Source organism: Bos taurus, chromosome X, assembly GCF_002263795.3.
Source record: "Bos taurus isolate L1 Dominette 01449 registration number 42190680 breed Hereford chromosome X, ARS-UCD2.0, whole genome shotgun sequence".
NCBI classification, from domain to species: Eukaryota; Metazoa; Chordata; class Mammalia; order Artiodactyla; family Bovidae; genus Bos; species Bos taurus.
Window position 1 is genome coordinate 123,584,379 of NC_037357.1, and position 17,918 is coordinate 123,602,296.

Sequence of the window (17,918 nt, forward strand, 5' to 3'; positions counted from 1 at the left end):
ACCCCACCAACTCCCCTTGTCCCACCTCCTGCCCCGCTCTGCATGCTGGGCTCCTCGAGTGCCTCTCTCTCACCCCAGCTGCCACATTTCTGACTTGTCACCCCTGTGACCACTGTGGTTACCACCTGATCACCTCTGTTGCCCACCCACCAGGTCAGCAGGGGACCCACCCTGTGAGGAGCCTGACTCCCGATGCCTCACTGGACCCTAGAACCTCTGCCACCCCCCTGGTGGCCCTTGGCCCAGTGCCCTCTCCTCTCCTCCACTTGCTTAAGTCCTGACTCACCCCCTTCCCTGCCCCCTGCCTCTGCTACTAACATCCTAATAAGCCTGGGGAGACGGGGAGCCTGCCTGGCCTAGACTGAAACCCCAGACTAACCCAGTCAGTCCCATGGCGGGAGCCAAGCAGGAGCCTTTTTATTTTTAATTGTCCAGGTGGCTCTTCTCCACAGCCAAGGTGGAGAACCAGAGTCAGCAAGCCTTTGATTATTCTTTCACAGCTTCAGCCTGCTCCAGTGTTGCCTCCTGAGCTGGCTTCAGTGTCTAGGATGGAGCCATGGTCTAGGTGGTGGCTCTCAGGTCCTGGCAGCGCCTGGCCAAGGCCCTCAGCACTGGCTTGTTTACTGCAACCTTTACGACCCTGTCCTTCGCCTCCTTCCCTCCTGGCTGCTGCTCAGCATTTGCTTCCCCCACCCAGGCTTTCTGTGCCCTGCAAGTACCTTGTGCCCTCCACACCCCTCATCTCCACCCTTCTGCCAGCAGACCTCCCTGCCCTGGGCCTTAATCCCTTCCTCTAGGGCCCAGTTGAGGAGCTGCCCAGAGAACCTGCTAAATTCACTGGATGTAGAGCGTATGCAAAGATGTTTGTGCAGCGCTCCTCCTTAATAAAACAACAACAGAGAGAGAGGAAATGATTTGAAAACTAATTACCCATTGCTAAGGAATTGATTCAGTAAATCATGAACTGCAGTGCAATGGAAGATTCTACAACAATCAAAATAGCCACATGGAATATAATGTTTAGTGAAATAAGCAGAATGCATTACTACATGTAATGTGAACTAGGCAGTCTATTTATAGAAAAAGCCTGAAGGGAAAGCTACCAAAATACTAATAGTGTTGTCTTGGCACGGTAAGGTTATAGTTGACTTTGTTTTATTGTTATCATTTTATGGCTTTGAAAAATTATACACTGTGCACATATTCCATTTATAATTGGAGAAAACAGCAATTTTTTAAAAATTCAGATATTAGTGTCAGATGATGGCTTTTGGCACCAATCCAAGTGTGTAATTGGGAATTTCAATTTCAGACAACATGGAGCTGGTAGAAGCAAGTCCTGGGGTGGGGACTGAAGGAGATTCTTTTAGGAAAGTAAGATTCTCTTAAAGGTAAGGCCCCTGAGAGGGTCAGGCCAGTGAACAGGTTCTAGAGGGACCCACCCCGATCTCCACAGAGCTGGCTGGTGAGTGGGGGCCCTTTTCAGAAGCCTCTCTGTGGCCCTGGGTGCTGATCAGCTCCTCATTGGCCTCAGAGCACTGCTGATGCTTTTCTGGTGCTGTCTCTGCAGAGTTAGCCTTTGGTTACAGTTGCTTTGCCCTGATAAGATGAGTTCATGTTGAGTAATTATTCATTCACCAGGTGCTGGAATAAAGTCATGTCATCTAATCCCAGGGGTAATGTAATGGTTTGTCCTGACCAGTGAGTTGTGCTTGGTTTTGCATATTCCACTCAAGGAAGTAGTTTGCAGACAGCACCTGCCTGCGCATTAATAGAATAAAGCTGTCACACGGCCAGACTGCTTATGGTACCCCTCAACAAAGGAGCACTCCCCACAATAAGGAAGGGAAAAAAACACACATCGTTTTTATCTTTTCTGTCCCGAGCCAGCACATTTGCAGTTGTGGCAGTTTAAGATGCTTTCAGTTGCAGAGAAAGAATATCTGACTAAAATTAGCTGACATAAGGGGAGGGGGAGTTTATTTCACATGGTGAGAAGTCAGGACATTGTCATTCCAGGGTTGCCGAGTGGCTCCTTGAGGTGATCAGTCACCCAAGCTCTTTCTGTTTTTCTGCTTTGCTGTCCTGAAGATCTCCAAGAGCATCTCCCTCATGGTTCATAAAAGAGTGTATAGTCATTTGTGCAATGGCAGGTAAAGGACTGAAGACTACTGCTGCAGGAAGGAACAGGAAAGGACTTCCCTGGTGATCCAGTGGTTAAGACTTATGCTTCCAATGCAGGGGGCATGGGTTCAACCCTTGGTCAGGGAACTGAGGTCCCAAATGTTGTGGAGTGTGGGCAAAAGAAAAAAAGAAGTGATGGGAAGAGAGTAGAAACATGCCAGGTACACTGGTGGCTGGTGTTGGAGCCGGGATTTGAACCCAAACAGCTTAGCTCAAAATCCATGCCTGTCTTAGTCTACCAGACCTGCCATGACAGAACTTAAGCGACAGACATCTATTTCTCACAGTTCTGGAGGCGGTGAAGGCCAAGATGAGAGCACTAGCAGATGCTGTGTCTGTTGAGTCCCCTCCTCCCGGTTCATGGACTCTGTCTTCTCACTGTGTCTTCAAACAGCAGAGGGATAAGTGGGTCCTGGTGTCTTTCTCTTCTTAGAAGGACATTAAACCTATCCACAACTCCAGGCATCCTATTCTCGCACAACAACTCCCCAAGTAGGAAGGAAGAGGAGGTTTAGAGGCAGAGAGGAAATCCTTTCCTTTCTCAGCGACCCAAATTGGGCTCCACGGCCACCTCTAAACCAATCACAGGCCACAAGAAGCAGGATCGCCATCACCAGATTAGTCCAAACAAGCTTCCACTGGGAACATTGTCCTAAAACAAAACTAGGGCTCTGTTGGGAGAATGGGGATTGTTTGGGAAGGCAGTGTCAGGCACGGCCAATAAAGCATGGTCTCCCGGTCAGGAAGAGGGGGTGTGGTCCCATTCACCAGCAGTAATGAGTCTCAAGGTCCATCCCTTTCTGCCAGCCATCCCTTTGTGCATCACACAGATATCTACACTTGGTTTATAAATTCCCAGAACTCTGTAGAACCAGGCCACCCCTTTTGCCTGATCTGGTTGAAGGAGGTGACAAAGTAAAGGCAGTGATGATCTGACTGAATGACATGCCGTTCATCTGAGACATCAGTCCTCGAGATGGGGGCACCCTGAGGACAGGCTCATTTCTCCCACGCTCACTGGGTTTGCCTTGGTGTCCAGCTCTGTGTGGGGCACAGAGTCGTTGCTCAGTCATCATGGAGAGATCGAGTGAGCAGACTGGTGACTGAAGATGATATTGTCTCCGCTGGGCGATGCGTCTGGAAACAGACTGGTATGGGGCTCTGTGAGTCATCTGAGGGAACAGAAGCTTGCTGTCTGTTTCCAGGCAGTTAAGAGTCTAACAGTAGGGTGATGGTCCAGCCAGAGGACAAGGTTGCCCTCGCTTGTCTTCTGGAATCAACGACCAGCGTTCACTTGCCCAGGGATGTGGTACCTTGTGATAAGTTCTTATTGTATTGTAACTACACGAATGTTGTATCTACCAAAATGGACTTGGCTTTGTGGAAGAAAGAGGAATCCTCCTTTATTTCTCTTTCTGTAGCTTTTGAAGATTTATGAATATAGCTATTGAAGGAGGGGAGAAAAATCATGGCTCTCTTTCCTCCATGTTAGCTTGTTAAACCGAGGTGGAAATGATTCTTTCATTCAGTTTGAATCACACTGATGAGGTGACCAAAGGATGTAAAACAACCTTAATAAATGATGAAGTATAAACCAGACATAAAGGATGATTATTAATGAAAAGACGTGCTTGCAGCATGTTAAAATAACCTTCCCTTACTCCTACTGATGCACTTTTAAAAATCTGTTGTCCTTTTGTTTTAGACCTAGAAGGTTTTGACTCCGTGGTATCATCTACTGAGAAACTCAGTCACCCAACCACAAGCAGACCAAAAGCCACGGGGAGACGACCTCCATCCCAGTCTCTGACGTCTGTAAGTGTCTCCTCGCTTCCCAAGGCTGGAAGGCAGGAGAGATTAGGGCCTCTGGCCAAGGGCTGTGCTGCGAGTGGCTGACTGGAGGACCCTCTGGGAGAGGGAGGTCTATGAGCTACACTGTTGGCTGGAAGCAGTTGGAGAGTCTTCTGGAGTCAGGCAGTACTTCCTTCTTTTAGTTCTTTGTGCATCTGCCAGTGAGGTGGGGACTCCCTCGTGCCCCTCTCCTCCTCTGTTCTTCCATGGATTTTTGTTTGAACCTGAAGTGAAATCGGTAAGGGGAAAAAAATGTCATGTTTTCTGATGGGAAAGGAGAGTAAGGCTGGGTTGGTCTATAAACAAAAGAGAACTTTTGAGGGGAAGAAAGGGTAAGCTGCTCTCCAGTGCTTGGCAGCGGCCCAGCATTTTTCTCTCAAAGCCCTGTCCTCAGCACCCCTGCACAGAACCCCATGTAGACCTTTAGGAGATGGGTTTCAAGCATACCAGGCACCTGATCATGCAGGAGAGAACAGGCAGAACACTCCAGATAACCCAAAGAAGTTTTCGTTTGGGTCATTTTGAATAACTTTGTTTCTTATTCAAAACTTGTAATGCATTTATTGTACCACATCTGAAGCACAAAAGGGGTGAAGAAAAAAGTAAGTTCCCTGTAGTCTTGTTCCCAAGAGCTAAGACCTGTTCACCTCCTGTTGTGTATCTTGCATTTCTTCAAAATAGGCCCACACAGAATACATGGCTTTGGAAGTTGCTTTCCCCTTCCACTGTGCACCTTCTCCCCATCATGCACCCCTCCCGTCACGCCACAGTGAATGTGGCTGTCCCCACACTCTAGCCTGGGAATACGTGGGCGTTTATCTAGCCAATGCAGTGTCTCTGGACATGTATGTTTCCATTCATCCTAAACACTGAAGTGAAGGTCACTGTAGAAAAATCGTGATGCTTCTGCAAGCAGCGTATGTATGTGTGTGGGTCTGTCTGTCTCTATATATTGAGTTGCCTTGTCCTTGCTGGGACTGTGGGACTAAAGCCTTCACCCAGATACCAAAGAATTAACCTTTTTCAGGTTTCTCAGGACACTTTCTAATGATCCCACCTAAGGACTGGTCATTTAGAAGAAAACAAATGCCACTTCCTTTGAACCTCGTCTCTCATATCCACTGAGTCTGGAAGTGTGGATTGAGTGGTCCTGTTTTTCCTCATTGTAGGAAGCATATCTAACTGTGTATTGCCATCTTTGGGGAAGAAAGGCTTGAAAACGTGGCTTACTTTTTTACTATTACAGAGAGCACTGTGTCAGCACCACCTTCCTTCCCTCTCAGCTTTCCACACCCTCCTTAAACACTTCATCAACACACAGACTATTTAATTGCTTCTTAGTATCTCTGTATTTAAATATTTCATTCTACCTCTGATATATTCTCTATGCATCTTTCACCATTTTTGTTTTCTGTCCAAATTCTTCTCAGCTTTTCAAGATCTAGAGGACCCTGAGGTATTAGGATTAAACACAGAGAAGTTTGAGTTTCTACCCGCCCTCCTCCCCGCACCACACTCTTGGTCCCTACAGCTTGTGTCTGGGGGTTCGGATACATTTGGGGGAGACTGGGTAAAGGCATGTCATCTTCACCCTGCCTTTAGATAACATGTTTGTTCATTCACTCATTCCACACATATTGATGGTTATCTGCTGTGGGCTCAGCTCTGCGCCAGGTACCAAGGCTGCAACTGGGAATGAGATAAATATGGTCCCTGTCTGCAGAAAGCTTATGAAATAGTGGCTCGAACTTTGATATATTATATGAAACAATTTTATTTGTGGACTTAAAGCAGCAGGATACATTTGTGCTTTAAAGAAGTACAATTACTGTACTCTTTCCCTTCATTCCTGTCCATTCCTGTTTACCCTTCTTTCCATTAGCGCGTTCCCATTAGGTTTTTCATAGCAAGATGGGACTACTGTGTATGGACATATTCCTAAAAGGCAATTGGAGGGAATGATGGAGGAAATACATTAGTCATGTCTCTGTAGCCTGGGGCCTCTCAACCTAGTGTGAGCTTTTTATTGAATTCAAAGAGCCAGCATTGATTGACAGCTCATGAATCATAGGTTCTATAGGAGGAAACTGGCTTTTTGAATAAAATCTGAAAATAAGAGGCATTATAAGGTAGTTAAGCTTATAGTAAAAGAAAGCTTGGTTGGGGGGATGTAGGTAATTGGATTTTCAGATTAACTGAAGATTAACAAATAAGACCTTTTCATTTTAAAACATTGCTTAAACATTCCCTCAATGTAATGCGTAGTAAGTAGAGTAAACAGAAGAAAATGAATAGTATTTGTAGGTCTGATTTTTCTATAATGGAGCCACATGGTGACCCTGAACACGGCTATTTTTCCCACTGCAGAGGTGGAAGGCGCAGAGGCAAGGCTGAATAGGAGCTCACCCAGCAACATGTCTGGAAGATTCCTCCTTGCCGCAGGAACTCTTCTTTTTCTCTGCTTTGTCCTAAAATAAGGAAATTCTAACATAGTCATCTTCTTTGACCAAGTGATTCCAGTGAATTGGTTTTTGTTCATCCAGCTTTTTCAATCTTCACAGCAAGGCAGAAAGGGTAGGAGTGTTTCCCCATATTTCACCAAGAGATGCTGCCATTCTGTAAATACACCTTAGCAGAGATGGAATCCAGAATGGATAATGATCGTCCATGGCCCCGAGGGCAGCGTTTTAGCAGCAGGTAGCAGATTAGACATGAGCATGGTGTGCTGGCAGGCAGGGCGGTTCTCTGGGGTTGCAGATAACACTGCTCACTGGACTGCAGGGTTGCTGATCCCTTACTCCCAGAGATGGTTTCCTCTCAGACAAGTCCTTTCAGGCACTTCACTATGCAGCAGATTCGGTGGTTCTGAGAAAGGATCAGGAGGGAAGGGAGGAGAGGCGGGTTAGAGGCAGCTTCCTCTCAACCTGAATGTCCTTCCCTATTGGACTGTCCACCCTGTGAGAGCAGGGACCGTGTCTGGCACGTCACTGTCAAGTTCAGTACCAAGCTGAGTGCTTGGCACATGGTAGCAAATGTTTACAAAAAACAGAGGATCTCTGAGGGATGGAGGGAGCTGGAAAAGATAGATGGATAGGTGGATGCTTGCACAGATGAAATGACCAACAGGCATCAGTGGAAAGATCCCATAGAAAGAAAGATCCCTGGTCAAGGAAATCGTCTTAGTCCCAGTTCTGCCACTCTCTCTAGCACACAGATAATAGCACACTTTCTGCCTGGCATTATAATGAAGAGACAAACAAAATATAACTGTCGAGTGCTTTGAAAAGCATACTGCATTATGTTAACAAAAGCTATGTCAGCTAAGGTGTAACTCTGACAAAAGCATTTTCTTTTGGCTTTATCCAGTCTTCCCTTTCAAGCCCTGACATCTTTGACTCCCCAAGTCCTGAAGAAGATAAAGAAGAACACGTTTCACTTGCACACAGAGGAGTGGACGCATCCAAGAAAGCGTCGAAGACTGTTACCATATCCCAAGTGAGTGGCCAGCCGTGGTGAGGGTGTCCTGGCAGCACGGGACCCCTGCCTTTTCGTGTCTGCTCTGATGATGCATCATAAACCAAACAAGAGAAACAGATATCTTAGTCATGTGGAGCTGCTGAAACAAAGTGCCACAGATTGGGTGACATAGAAACAACAGAAATTGGCCTCTGCCATTTCTGGAGGCTGGCTGCCTGAGATCAGGATGCTGGCGTGGTTAGCTTCTGCTGAGAGATCTCTTCAGAAGTGCAGACTGATGACTATGCTTTGTATCTTCATATGGAAGAAAGAGGGTGAGAGAGCTCTTTGGGGTCCCTTTTAGAAGGGCAACAACCCATTCATGGGAGCTCCACCCTCATGTCCTAATCACCTTCCAGATATCCCATGTCCCAATACCATCCCAAGGGGAGTTAGGGTTTTCACATTTTGGGAAATTTTGGGAAGACACATTTAGTCCATTACAACACACAACACAAATTTTTTGTCATTCTTTGATGACAGTGATGACTTTGGTCATCAAAGTCCCTAAGGAATGTTACAGTCTCCAAAACTGAGCAGAATCCCATGTTTTCTCTTATGGCTTGATCCCCTTTTCATACTGGCAACCACATACACATGCACACACACATATTTCCTCACACATCATCACCATCACAACAACCAAAACAGTTTTACAAAGATTGCATGAAATATGTTAAATGCTGTGCCCTCTGCCTACAGATTGTGACTTTTATGTTCAAAACTGGTGGTGTCACAAATTACAATTGGCAGTTCATGAATTTGAATAACTAATGGGATTTCTAACAGAAAAGCTTATTTGGATTCATTTATTAGGATACATTTATAGTCTAAAAACATTTTAATTTCACTGCATGCCCAGGGATAGTATAGCTCTTTTATTATTGGCTTATGAGGAACAAAGAACACATTGTTTAGCAACTGTGTGTGGCTTCTAAAGGTTATCCTAAACAAGTTCCGTTCATCCTGTGATTGTGAAGTATGATTTTAAAATGCCATATTCTCATGCTGAGAGAAGCTGGACAATTGAAGTTATTTTCTTTAAACATTAGCAAGTGCTTTCTGTCTAAAAACAGAAAGCAGATGTCATTTTTAAGGCACTCATAACAGGAATTAACACAAAGAAATCAAAGGTGATGTGAAATTTTCCTTCTCATAGATTTACGGATTTACATGTATAGATTTTCTTAAAAAGCTGATATAGTCAGCAAAAATATGATCCTATAAAGCAGATCGATTGTAATATTCACAAAACTGAAGCAGTCTGCCTTTATAAAAGGATTCCATTTGCAGAAATTGGATTTAGATCCGTTTTTTCTGGTGACCGTAGGAATGCCTAGAGTTGCACTCTCGCCCACGTCTCTAGAGTGTCTCTGTAGCGACATCTACTGGTGGGCATTGGCTCTTCACATTTCTGAGTTTCACTGTTCTGTTCCATTTCTCTTTCCCAGAGTTGTCATTCTTATTTATTGCTTCTAGAAATTCCTCTTGAACTAATTGATCAGGACATTTGGTGGCCTGTACTCTGTGAGGGCTTGTAACAAACACGTGTTAGCTGAAGTGATTTGGGAGGGTGAGTCACATAGGCAATGCAAAGAGAAGCATCGATCCAAGAAATGTCTGAAAGTCACTGTGAGGACATGGGTGGGTTGAGGGACGTATGTGAGAATACAGGGTGGGAAATGAGGAAGGGTATGAACTTAGGAGTAGAAAAGAAGCAAAGAAAATCAGGCCAGGAGAGAGGACCCTGAGACTCGGGCACAGGCAGCCCTGGTCACATTACCAAGCCTAAGGGTCCAGCTGATATCATGGGAGGGGATTGAAGCTCAGTTCTGCCACTCCTGAGCTCTGAGATGTGGGGAATTTCTCAACCACATCCCTAAGCCTCAGTTTCCTGCTCCATAAAGCCTGTGTGCCAACTGACCCTCATTTCAGTTGCCCAGCCAACGTCTGGCATATAATCAGTGCTCTGTAAATGTCAGCCCCTCGCCCCTCTTACTCTAACTCCTACTAACAATCAGCACAGGATGGTGGCACATTCTCTCTGGCAGCAGAAAGCGATTTTCTCAATGATAACTTGGCAGAGAAAAGGCGAGCAGAAAGGCTGGGAACGATGGCCCATCTGCTTCTGGCGGACTCTGCCCAGTTTCTCCCTGCAGCACAGCCTGAGTCCAGGCTCAGCCTCCTCACCATGCCAGCCCAGCCCCATCTTGGCTCCAGCCCTGGGTGCCGGCTGCTGGAGGGAGTCCCGGCTGTGTTGCCCAGCCTCACCAGCAGCCTCAACTCCCTCACCTCCCACCATCCTGTCTACTCCCTCCCCCCTCCCCCCGCCTATGATCTCACCTCCATAGGCCTGCGGCCTGCCCCTCTTCCCTCCCACCCGTGTTTCTCATGCTCCCTGTGCCCTCCTGGCCCCCTCAGGCCTCTGACCTCCCTCTCCATCAGACCTCCCTGTCTGTATCCTCCATCTTCACCTTGGCTCTTACCTTCAAGAAATCTTCCAGCTCAGGGTCTCCCCTGTCTTTGAAAGCAAATCCAACCCTTTCTTGATCCTGTTTCCTCCTGAGGCTTCTCTAAGAACTCTCTCTTTCTCCTATCTTCCTTTCTCAGCCGAGTGTTTGGAAAAGGAGTTTTAAATCTGCAGGCCATGCCCCTCACCTCCCCTGCAGCTGCCAACCTGCCTTGACCAGAATTCACTCTCCCTTGGCTCCACCAATCGGCTCCCCCCAGTTTTGCTCTCAGCGCCTCTGGAAGCTCCTCCAGGGGGCCCTCTTCTGGTCTGGCTCCATTCCCTCTCTCACCTCTCCATCTCAGCCCCCAAGAGCCCTCCCCTCTCTCTCTATCTCTTCAATCCTGGGCACCTGTAGGTTCCATCAGTGGGCCTCTTCTCTTCCTGTTCTGTGTCATCCACCCCCATGGCTTGCACTTCATCTGGTGATTTCTCTGGCCCAATTCACTTTTTCAGTCACTGACTCTGCCCATTGGACTTCCCCTTTGGCTATCCATCAGGCTCCTAAAATTCAGTATGTCTGAAACTGAGATTGTTCTTTGGGCCTTCGGCCTGTTCTTCCTCTCATGAACGGGTCAGCCTTAGTGCCTCCTTCCGCATCCCCACCCGCGGCCCTCGGTCTGTACCTCATCTCACCTGCTGTGGCCTGTCTAGGACCGCATCCTCGTGACTGTGGGGTGTCTGCTCCGGGAGGGCAAGGCTGCAGCTCTTGTTTGAATGAACCTGCCATTGCCACATCTCTCTAAACTGTCTTCTCTCTAGACTCCTGGCCACTGCCTGAGGGAAACCCTCACTGTGTCCGGCTTTCACTATATGAGAGTTCCCAGAAAGTGTCTAGATCTCCAGACCCGCCAGCCCTTTGGCCTTTCTGCAGCCATGGTGACCTTTGCTTGGAAGCCGATCTTTTATCCCTTTCCACAAGCCCCCTGTGCCTCCCTAGCCTTAACTGTCCCTGAGGGCACACCCCACCTCTCTCTTGCCCCCTGACATTCTAGCTTCCCCTGACTGCAGTTCACTCTTTGGTCTCTAGGCCTTTGTCTCACACACTGCCCCCTCTCACGTCCATACATGATGTGTGTGGTCATGTATGTAGTCATGTATGGTTGTTAGAGTTGGACTATAAAGAAAGCTGAGTGCCGAAGAATTGATGCTTTTGAACTGTGGCGTTGGAGAAGACTCTTTAAGAGTCCCTTGGACTGCAAGGAGATCAACCAGTCCATCCTAAAGGAGATCAGTCCTGGGTGTTCATTGGAAGGACTGATGATGAAGCTGAAACTCCAACACTTTGGCCACCTGATGCAAAGAACCGACTCATTGGAAAAGACCCTGATGCTGGGAAAGATTGAAGGTGGGAGGAGAAGGGGATGACAGAGGATGGGGTGGTTGGATGGCATCACTGATGTGATGGACAGGAGTTTGAGTAGGCTCTGGGGTTTGGTGATGGACAGGGAGGCCTGGCGTGCTGCAGTCCATGGGGTCACAAAGATTCGGACACAACTGAGCGACTCAACTGAACTGAACTGCCCCCTCTAGAACCACCCCACTTCTGACCACCTCCTGGTCCTCCTCCTCATCCTGACCCTCCCTCCAGGAAACTGGGTCTTTCCTGGTTGCTTCCCTTCCTGTCTGTGCACTCCCCCATCATTTGCAGTGTGTTGGTTGGTCTATCTGCATCTCACTGGGTTCTCAGCCCCTTGAAGGTCAGGAAAATGTTTTACTCACTTCAGAGTTTGAAGAGCCTAGCAGGTCCATGGGCCTCTGGACAAGTACATTAAATCAATTAGGAACTACCTGTTCAGAAAGGTGGCTAAATTTAAAATACATAAAGGGATGAAGGAAAAAGGAGAAGGGGGCAGCAGAGGTTGAGATGGTCGGATGGTATCACTGACTCAGTGAACATGAATCTGAGCAAACCCCAGGTGACAGTGGAAGACAGAGGGGCCTGGCATGCTGCAGTCCATGGAGTCGCAAAGAGTCAGAGCAACTGAACAACAACAAGGGGTTGCCTGCAGCAAGCAGGCCCTTGAGGGCACGCGGAGGAAGGAATGAATGTGTGGACCATGTGGAGGGCTTCAGGGCAGGTGATGTAGACGGAGCATCGTAGTAAACAGGGCAGGGCAGTGCCCCACATGCCTCCCTGGCCTGAACCCTGTCTGTCCTGCCTCATTGCAGGTCTCCGACAACAAAGCGTCCCTGCCACCGAAGCCGGGGACCATGGCTGCGGGCGGCGGCGGGCCGGCTCCTCTGTCCTCGGCAGCATCCTCCCCTCTGTCATCCTCTTTGGGAACAGTTGGACACAGAGCCAACTCCCCGTCTCTGTTCGGCATGGAGGGCAAACCAAAGATGGAGCCTGTGGCCAGCAGCCAGGCAGCCATGGAGGAGCTGAGGACGCAGGTCCGGGAGCTGAGGAGCATCATCGAGACCATGAAGGACCAGCAGAAGTGAGTGTCTGCAGCCCCTTCTCAAACCACCTCCTGGGGGTGCTTTCCGCAGGTCAGGGATGAGTTCTGCCAGCCTGGGTCCCAGCCTCCCTGGGGATGATGGCAGCAGGGGCGGGAGTGGGCGGGTGAACCCCAGAGGCTTCAGGTAGCTCAGTCGCACCTGGGAAGGGCCCAGGCTGGCCTCAGGGTGGACGAGGAGGAGTCAGCCACGAGGACCAATGTGCTGAGCAGGCTGTGAAAAAGATCTTCACATCCCCAGAACACGTGGTATGTACATGCACCACTGCTTAATCAGCCCAGCGGCCTTCTGGCATCAGTGAAATTGCCATTTCTTCAGTTAGCTGCCCTGTGTAGGAACTGGCTTGCATTTAGGGACACAGAGTGGGAAAAAGATGCAGGGACTCTTTCAACCTGAGGCTCGACACTCGGCACACACACCCCACCCAGGACACTGCGTGCAGTGACAAAAATGGTAAAAAGGGCTGGGAGTCGGGAGGCACTTACCTGAATAAACTGAGGCACAGAGAGTTTAGGGGCCCGTTCGCTCTTTCTGGAGGGAACAGGTGAAGCACCTGAAGGAGGTGTTTCCTGAAAGGGTCTCCAAAGGCGACCTAGCACCCCAGCTGGGGAGCAGCATGGCGGCTTCACAGGCACCCGCAGCCACGCCCTGGGGAGGACACCTGAGGCTGAGCACCTGCCTACCACTGAATGTTCATGTTCTTCGGGGAATAATTGGGTTAAACCAAGTTAGTTTCTTCTCTAGAGCACTGCTCAGAGCCTTCACTGTGCCTGGGAAGACAGAGGCTAGTGTATGTGGTGTTTCCCAAATGTACAGCACCGTCTTTTCCCCAAATGTACATCATTGTCTTTTCCCCGGAGCATTCTAAGATAAGGCTCCTGTGGAACTCTGAGCCCTGCGGCTGTATCCTGCTTCTGTTCCGCTCAGACTGGAGGTGTCCCATGTCCCCTGCCTGGCAAGGACTCATCAGACAAATATGCAGAACTGCAGGATGGGACTAGAGCGGGTCTTGAAGGGCCGGCCAGGCTGCCCCTATTTCCTCCAAGTCCCCAGCTCCTAGCTGTCCCTGCACAGGAGAGCTATGGGTACCCACAGGCCCCATCCATGTCCAGGCAACAGGTGTCCCCTGCCTAGACAGTGACCCCACAACCCCAGTTTGTCCCAGAGCACTGGTTCTCAGCCTTCTGACCAAGATGAATCAGCCACTCCTGGATCCAGGGCTTCCTGCCTTGGGGCCCTCCTTCTGGGAAGTGCCTAGAACTTTCCTGCATGTCTGAAATGCCCTGTGCCTGAGTCCTGAGTGCAGAGTCACCAGTGCCCGGGGGCTGCTCCACCCCATGTTGCTCTCTCCACTCTGAAGCCTGGGCGTGGTCGGCTGGAATTGTGCTTCCCAGCCAACTTCTCAAATCAGTCATCACAGTGGCTCCTCTCCAGGGCCTGGCCTCCCTGCCCCGGGGTGCTGGGTCCCCACCAGTCTCCCAGCTTAGCTCTGTGTGTCACTTTCCGAGCAGCGTTCAGCTCAAGTCTGTGCTGACTCTCCTCATTCCCAAACCTGAAGTTCTCGCCTCCCTGTTCTGTCCTGGCTCTTCTCCATCAACTCCCCCATTGTCTCCCCTCCTCATAGACACGTACCCTTTTTCACTAGTTCAAGACGTAGCAACTTCCTTCACACCTCCTTCCCCAATGAACTCCTCCACCTGGACTCGACTCCCTCCTGGAGTTGTGCCGTGTGTTTCAGACCCCATCTTATACTTCTCTCCTAAACCCTAAGTTGGGCCCACTGAGGTCGTGGTACACAGCGTGTGCATGAATAAATACATGGACAGAGCGTGACCAGTGCATGTCAGAGAAGCCAGTGCGTCGACCACAGTACTGGGACACTGGTCCAACTACAAGGACCACATGGCGCACGTCTGCAGCGAGCGGATGCCGTATAAGGCCTCTGCGGTCTTTGCTTTCTAATTTCCCAGTCTAGTTTGCACACGTGCACGTGTAAACTGGAGTGTCTAGTACCTTAAATGGCGCACAGCTCTCTGACCAGTTAGCATGGTTGGAGTGACCTCAGTCTAGAGCCTGGGTTTGTGAGATGATTCGTTTTGTTCTACTTCATTATTTAACGTTAGAAAGGGCACTGGGCTTTGTGTTCTAACTTGTGTCTACTTCGTCTGTGACATAATTACCGTATCCTTAGTTCAGTTCTTTGACCTGCCAGTTTTTAGGTGTTCCTATTTGTAGGATTCTGTGAGAATATCTGAAAACATATTGCTAACCTTTTAGTAATTTAAGATTCTGTGAAAATACAGGAAATACATATATATATATATATGCATATAGATGTGTGTGTATATGGGGAGCGGTAAAATGTCTGCAATGAATATTGTTAATGTAAGTACATGTAAGGACCAGCAATTCTGGAAGAAAGGACTAATTAGAGGGAAGACGACCAAATACAAGCCTGGATACCTAGAGACTAGACCCTGGGCAAATCAGGCCACCCCCCTGAGTCTCAGTTTCCCCTTCTTCTTCTAGAAGAAGCTTACATTAAGGGATTTCCAAGGTCACATCAGACCTATTATTTAATGGCTGCATATTTGGGGAGCCCAGAAATAATGGCCTTTCTACACCAGGCTCTAAGCCTTAGCTGTACAAAGAAAATAGTGTAATGTTCTGTCCACATCTTCTTTGTAAAAGGAATAGATGGATTTTGTAGTGATAAGAGATTTCTTATCTCCTGTTATAGAAGTCTGGGCTTTGTTTAACGTTACTGCCATTTGCTTTCCAGACGAGAGATTAAGCAGTTACTGTCAGAGTTGGATGAAGAGAAGAAAATCCGGCTTCGGTTGCAGGTGGGTCCCTTGGGATCCTGTTGCCCCATGAGAGGCTCAGTTGAGGGTGGGAGCAAAGTCCGGGCTTTATTTTGAAAATAGATGAGAGTTATTTTTCTACCGATTTAGATGGGCTTCCTGTGACAATTGTCTTAGAATGACACAGCCTTACTCACATCCCCTCCTGGGACCCGGGAAGTCTTGGAGAAGGGAGGCATTAGCAAATGTGCCCCCAGTTGGGTTTCTCATTTGGAATCCATCTCTATGAAAACTACCCCCAACCCCGCCGTTTCCAGAGGCCTCATTGTCATAACTACCAGAGAGTGTGGGGCTAGGGAGACCCATTGGTATTTCTGTCATGCGGCCATTGAAGCTCAAAGGACCACAGCCGTCCACACTTGGTGCCTGCTCTTTATTTCTCTACTTCTGCCTGACAGCTGTGTCTGTCCTGAAGGGTATCAGAGCTCTGTCCCCCTCTGGCCTCTCTCTGGCCTAACTCAGCCATGACTGAAGGCCAAATCGTGTAGGAGTTGGAAATGGTGGGCTTTCTGCTCTCACGCAGTCAGTTCCTTTGGGGGTGACTGGGATCCATGGTGTTTAAAGGATCGGTAACTGCATGCCATCACTTTGGGGGTGCTCATAGACATCCCCTTGGGCCCAAGCACAGTGGCCTTCCAGCCCTGCCAAGTGGTCCAGTGTGTCAGGACAACTTTATCCACCCTCTGACCAAGAAACTGGAATTATTGTTGTATTGTTGCTTTTGACAAATTTTGGACACTTGTAGCTGGAGAATTCAAACATCTACCCTCTCCTCGAGCTTCACATCGATATGCCTATTCTTTTGGTTTATGTCATTTCTGGGATTGTGATCAACTCTTCATTCAGATACCATTTCACTCATTTCACCTTTCAAACTGTCAGGTTGATTCTTTTCTTTCAATCAACCAGGCTGCTTATCTTTCCAGCTTTTATCTAGCCAGCCAATTGATTGTGATTTTGTTCGGCTCTTGTTTTTCCTTTGTAGATGGAAGTTAATGACATAAAGAAAGCTCTTCAATCAAAATGAATACTTGATAAATGAAATGTCGCATTATTCATCCCGAGTTCAAGACTCAAATTTTCTGCCCCAGCCAAAATAACCTTGTGCCAAAAGATTAAAGGTTTGCCTCAACACGTCCCTGTTTGAAAGATTAGCACAAAAGTCTTGATAGCACAACACAAATTCCATCCAAGAGGAGATTCTTCCCCATGGTATAGTCCTGGGTCTGGCACTGGTTGTGACTTAAACAGAGCAAATTGTGCTAAAGGCTTTTTTACTATGAGATCTCACGCGAAACGAAAACTCAGGCAGTTTAGTCCATAGTGGTACTATTTTGATGATATTTTCCATTAATAAAATGTAATTTTAGATTCTTCGTTTACAAGCTTTATAATTTTATGATTTTTTTTAAAATCGTGTTTTGCCACAGATTTCCCCAGTGTTTGTACTACACGCAGTCCGGAGTGAGCATCCCATTCTTTTCGCTTTATGTGAAAAGCTGCCTTGCTCTGTGTCCCCCTCAAGGATTCTATTACATATGCAATTTTAGGTCCAACCTGTCCCTTCTCCTGCCAGCAAACCCCACCACCCTAAGATAAATTTTAGCTTATATATGATGGTATATTTACAAAAAGAGAAAGAGAAAATCTGGTATTTGCAATGATCTGTGCCTTCTTTTTACCACCCTCTTGATTGGAGCTTTTGTGATGCAGCTACCATGATTTAAAAGACACACACACACACACACACACACATGTTTTTTTCTAGCCACTTATCAAAGTCCACTAGAGGCCATGTCTTCAAAGCTTCTCTCGCCTAACCAAAGGTCCTAAGAGGAGACAGCTGTGAAGTTGGGCGCGCTCTTTGGTACCAGCTGTGACTTTTAAGTTCTAGTTTTAGGTTGTTCATGAACTAGAAATGTCACCCCTGCTTGATTTTTCATCAGCCAAGTTAAACCCCTGCTTCCTGTCCTTTGCACCTTTTGAGTGAACAGAATATGCATTATTAAAGCAAAAATAAATAAAAGTAAAAATGAAAACCAAGGGGGGGGAATGTTGTATTCTTTCCTGCACTGGGTCATCGTGTGTGCTGTTGTGGAAACTGTACTCACATAATGTCATTTGCCTTGCTTTCTTGTAACCCTTTCCTCAGGTCCAAGAGAAAGGGGGGAGGCGCTTGTTGAAGTGTAGCCGTTGGCTCGCTCTTGCATTCCTGGAATTGCTTTTTCTGACCCAAGGAAACTGGTGTTTGCTTGTCTGCTTTATCTCTGTAGCCAATGAAGAGTTCAGCCTTAGACTCTGTAACTGTTTTCTCATCCTTAGCTGAAAATAAGGGAAGCATACTGTATTGCAAGACTGTTTGGGGATTGGGGTATGGGGGGTGGTCCCTTCATGGCCCCTGAAGATGTTTTATGTGTTTCTAAAAAGCTGCTTTGTCCATTTCCTGAGTTTTAAAGTGAAGCTACTAAACATCAGTAGATTCGCACAATGACAAAGACTGAAAATTGATGAAAATGAAGGAGTGATGCAAAAAA

General features: G+C 47.7%; 1 protein-coding gene across 11 annotated transcripts in view; it reads left to right on the forward strand.

The window, feature by feature from the left end:
• SH3KBP1 (SH3 domain containing kinase binding protein 1) overlaps window positions 1-17,427 on the forward strand; it is a 331,585-nt gene extending 314,158 nt beyond the window's left edge. For 9 of the 11 annotated variants that reach the window (NM_001128500.1, XM_059883336.1, XM_024987858.2 and 6 more), the window contains 5 exon segments: window positions 3,890-3,999; window positions 7,402-7,530; window positions 12,233-12,501; window positions 15,303-15,366; window positions 16,370-17,427. In NM_001128500.1, coding sequence (NP_001121972.1) covers window positions 3,890-3,999; window positions 7,402-7,530; window positions 12,233-12,501; window positions 15,303-15,366; window positions 16,370-16,411 — 614 coding nt within the window. In that variant the 3' untranslated portion in view covers window positions 16,412-17,427. 11 annotated transcript variants of the gene reach the window in all.
• Window positions 17,428-17,918: the final 491 nt, after the last annotated feature.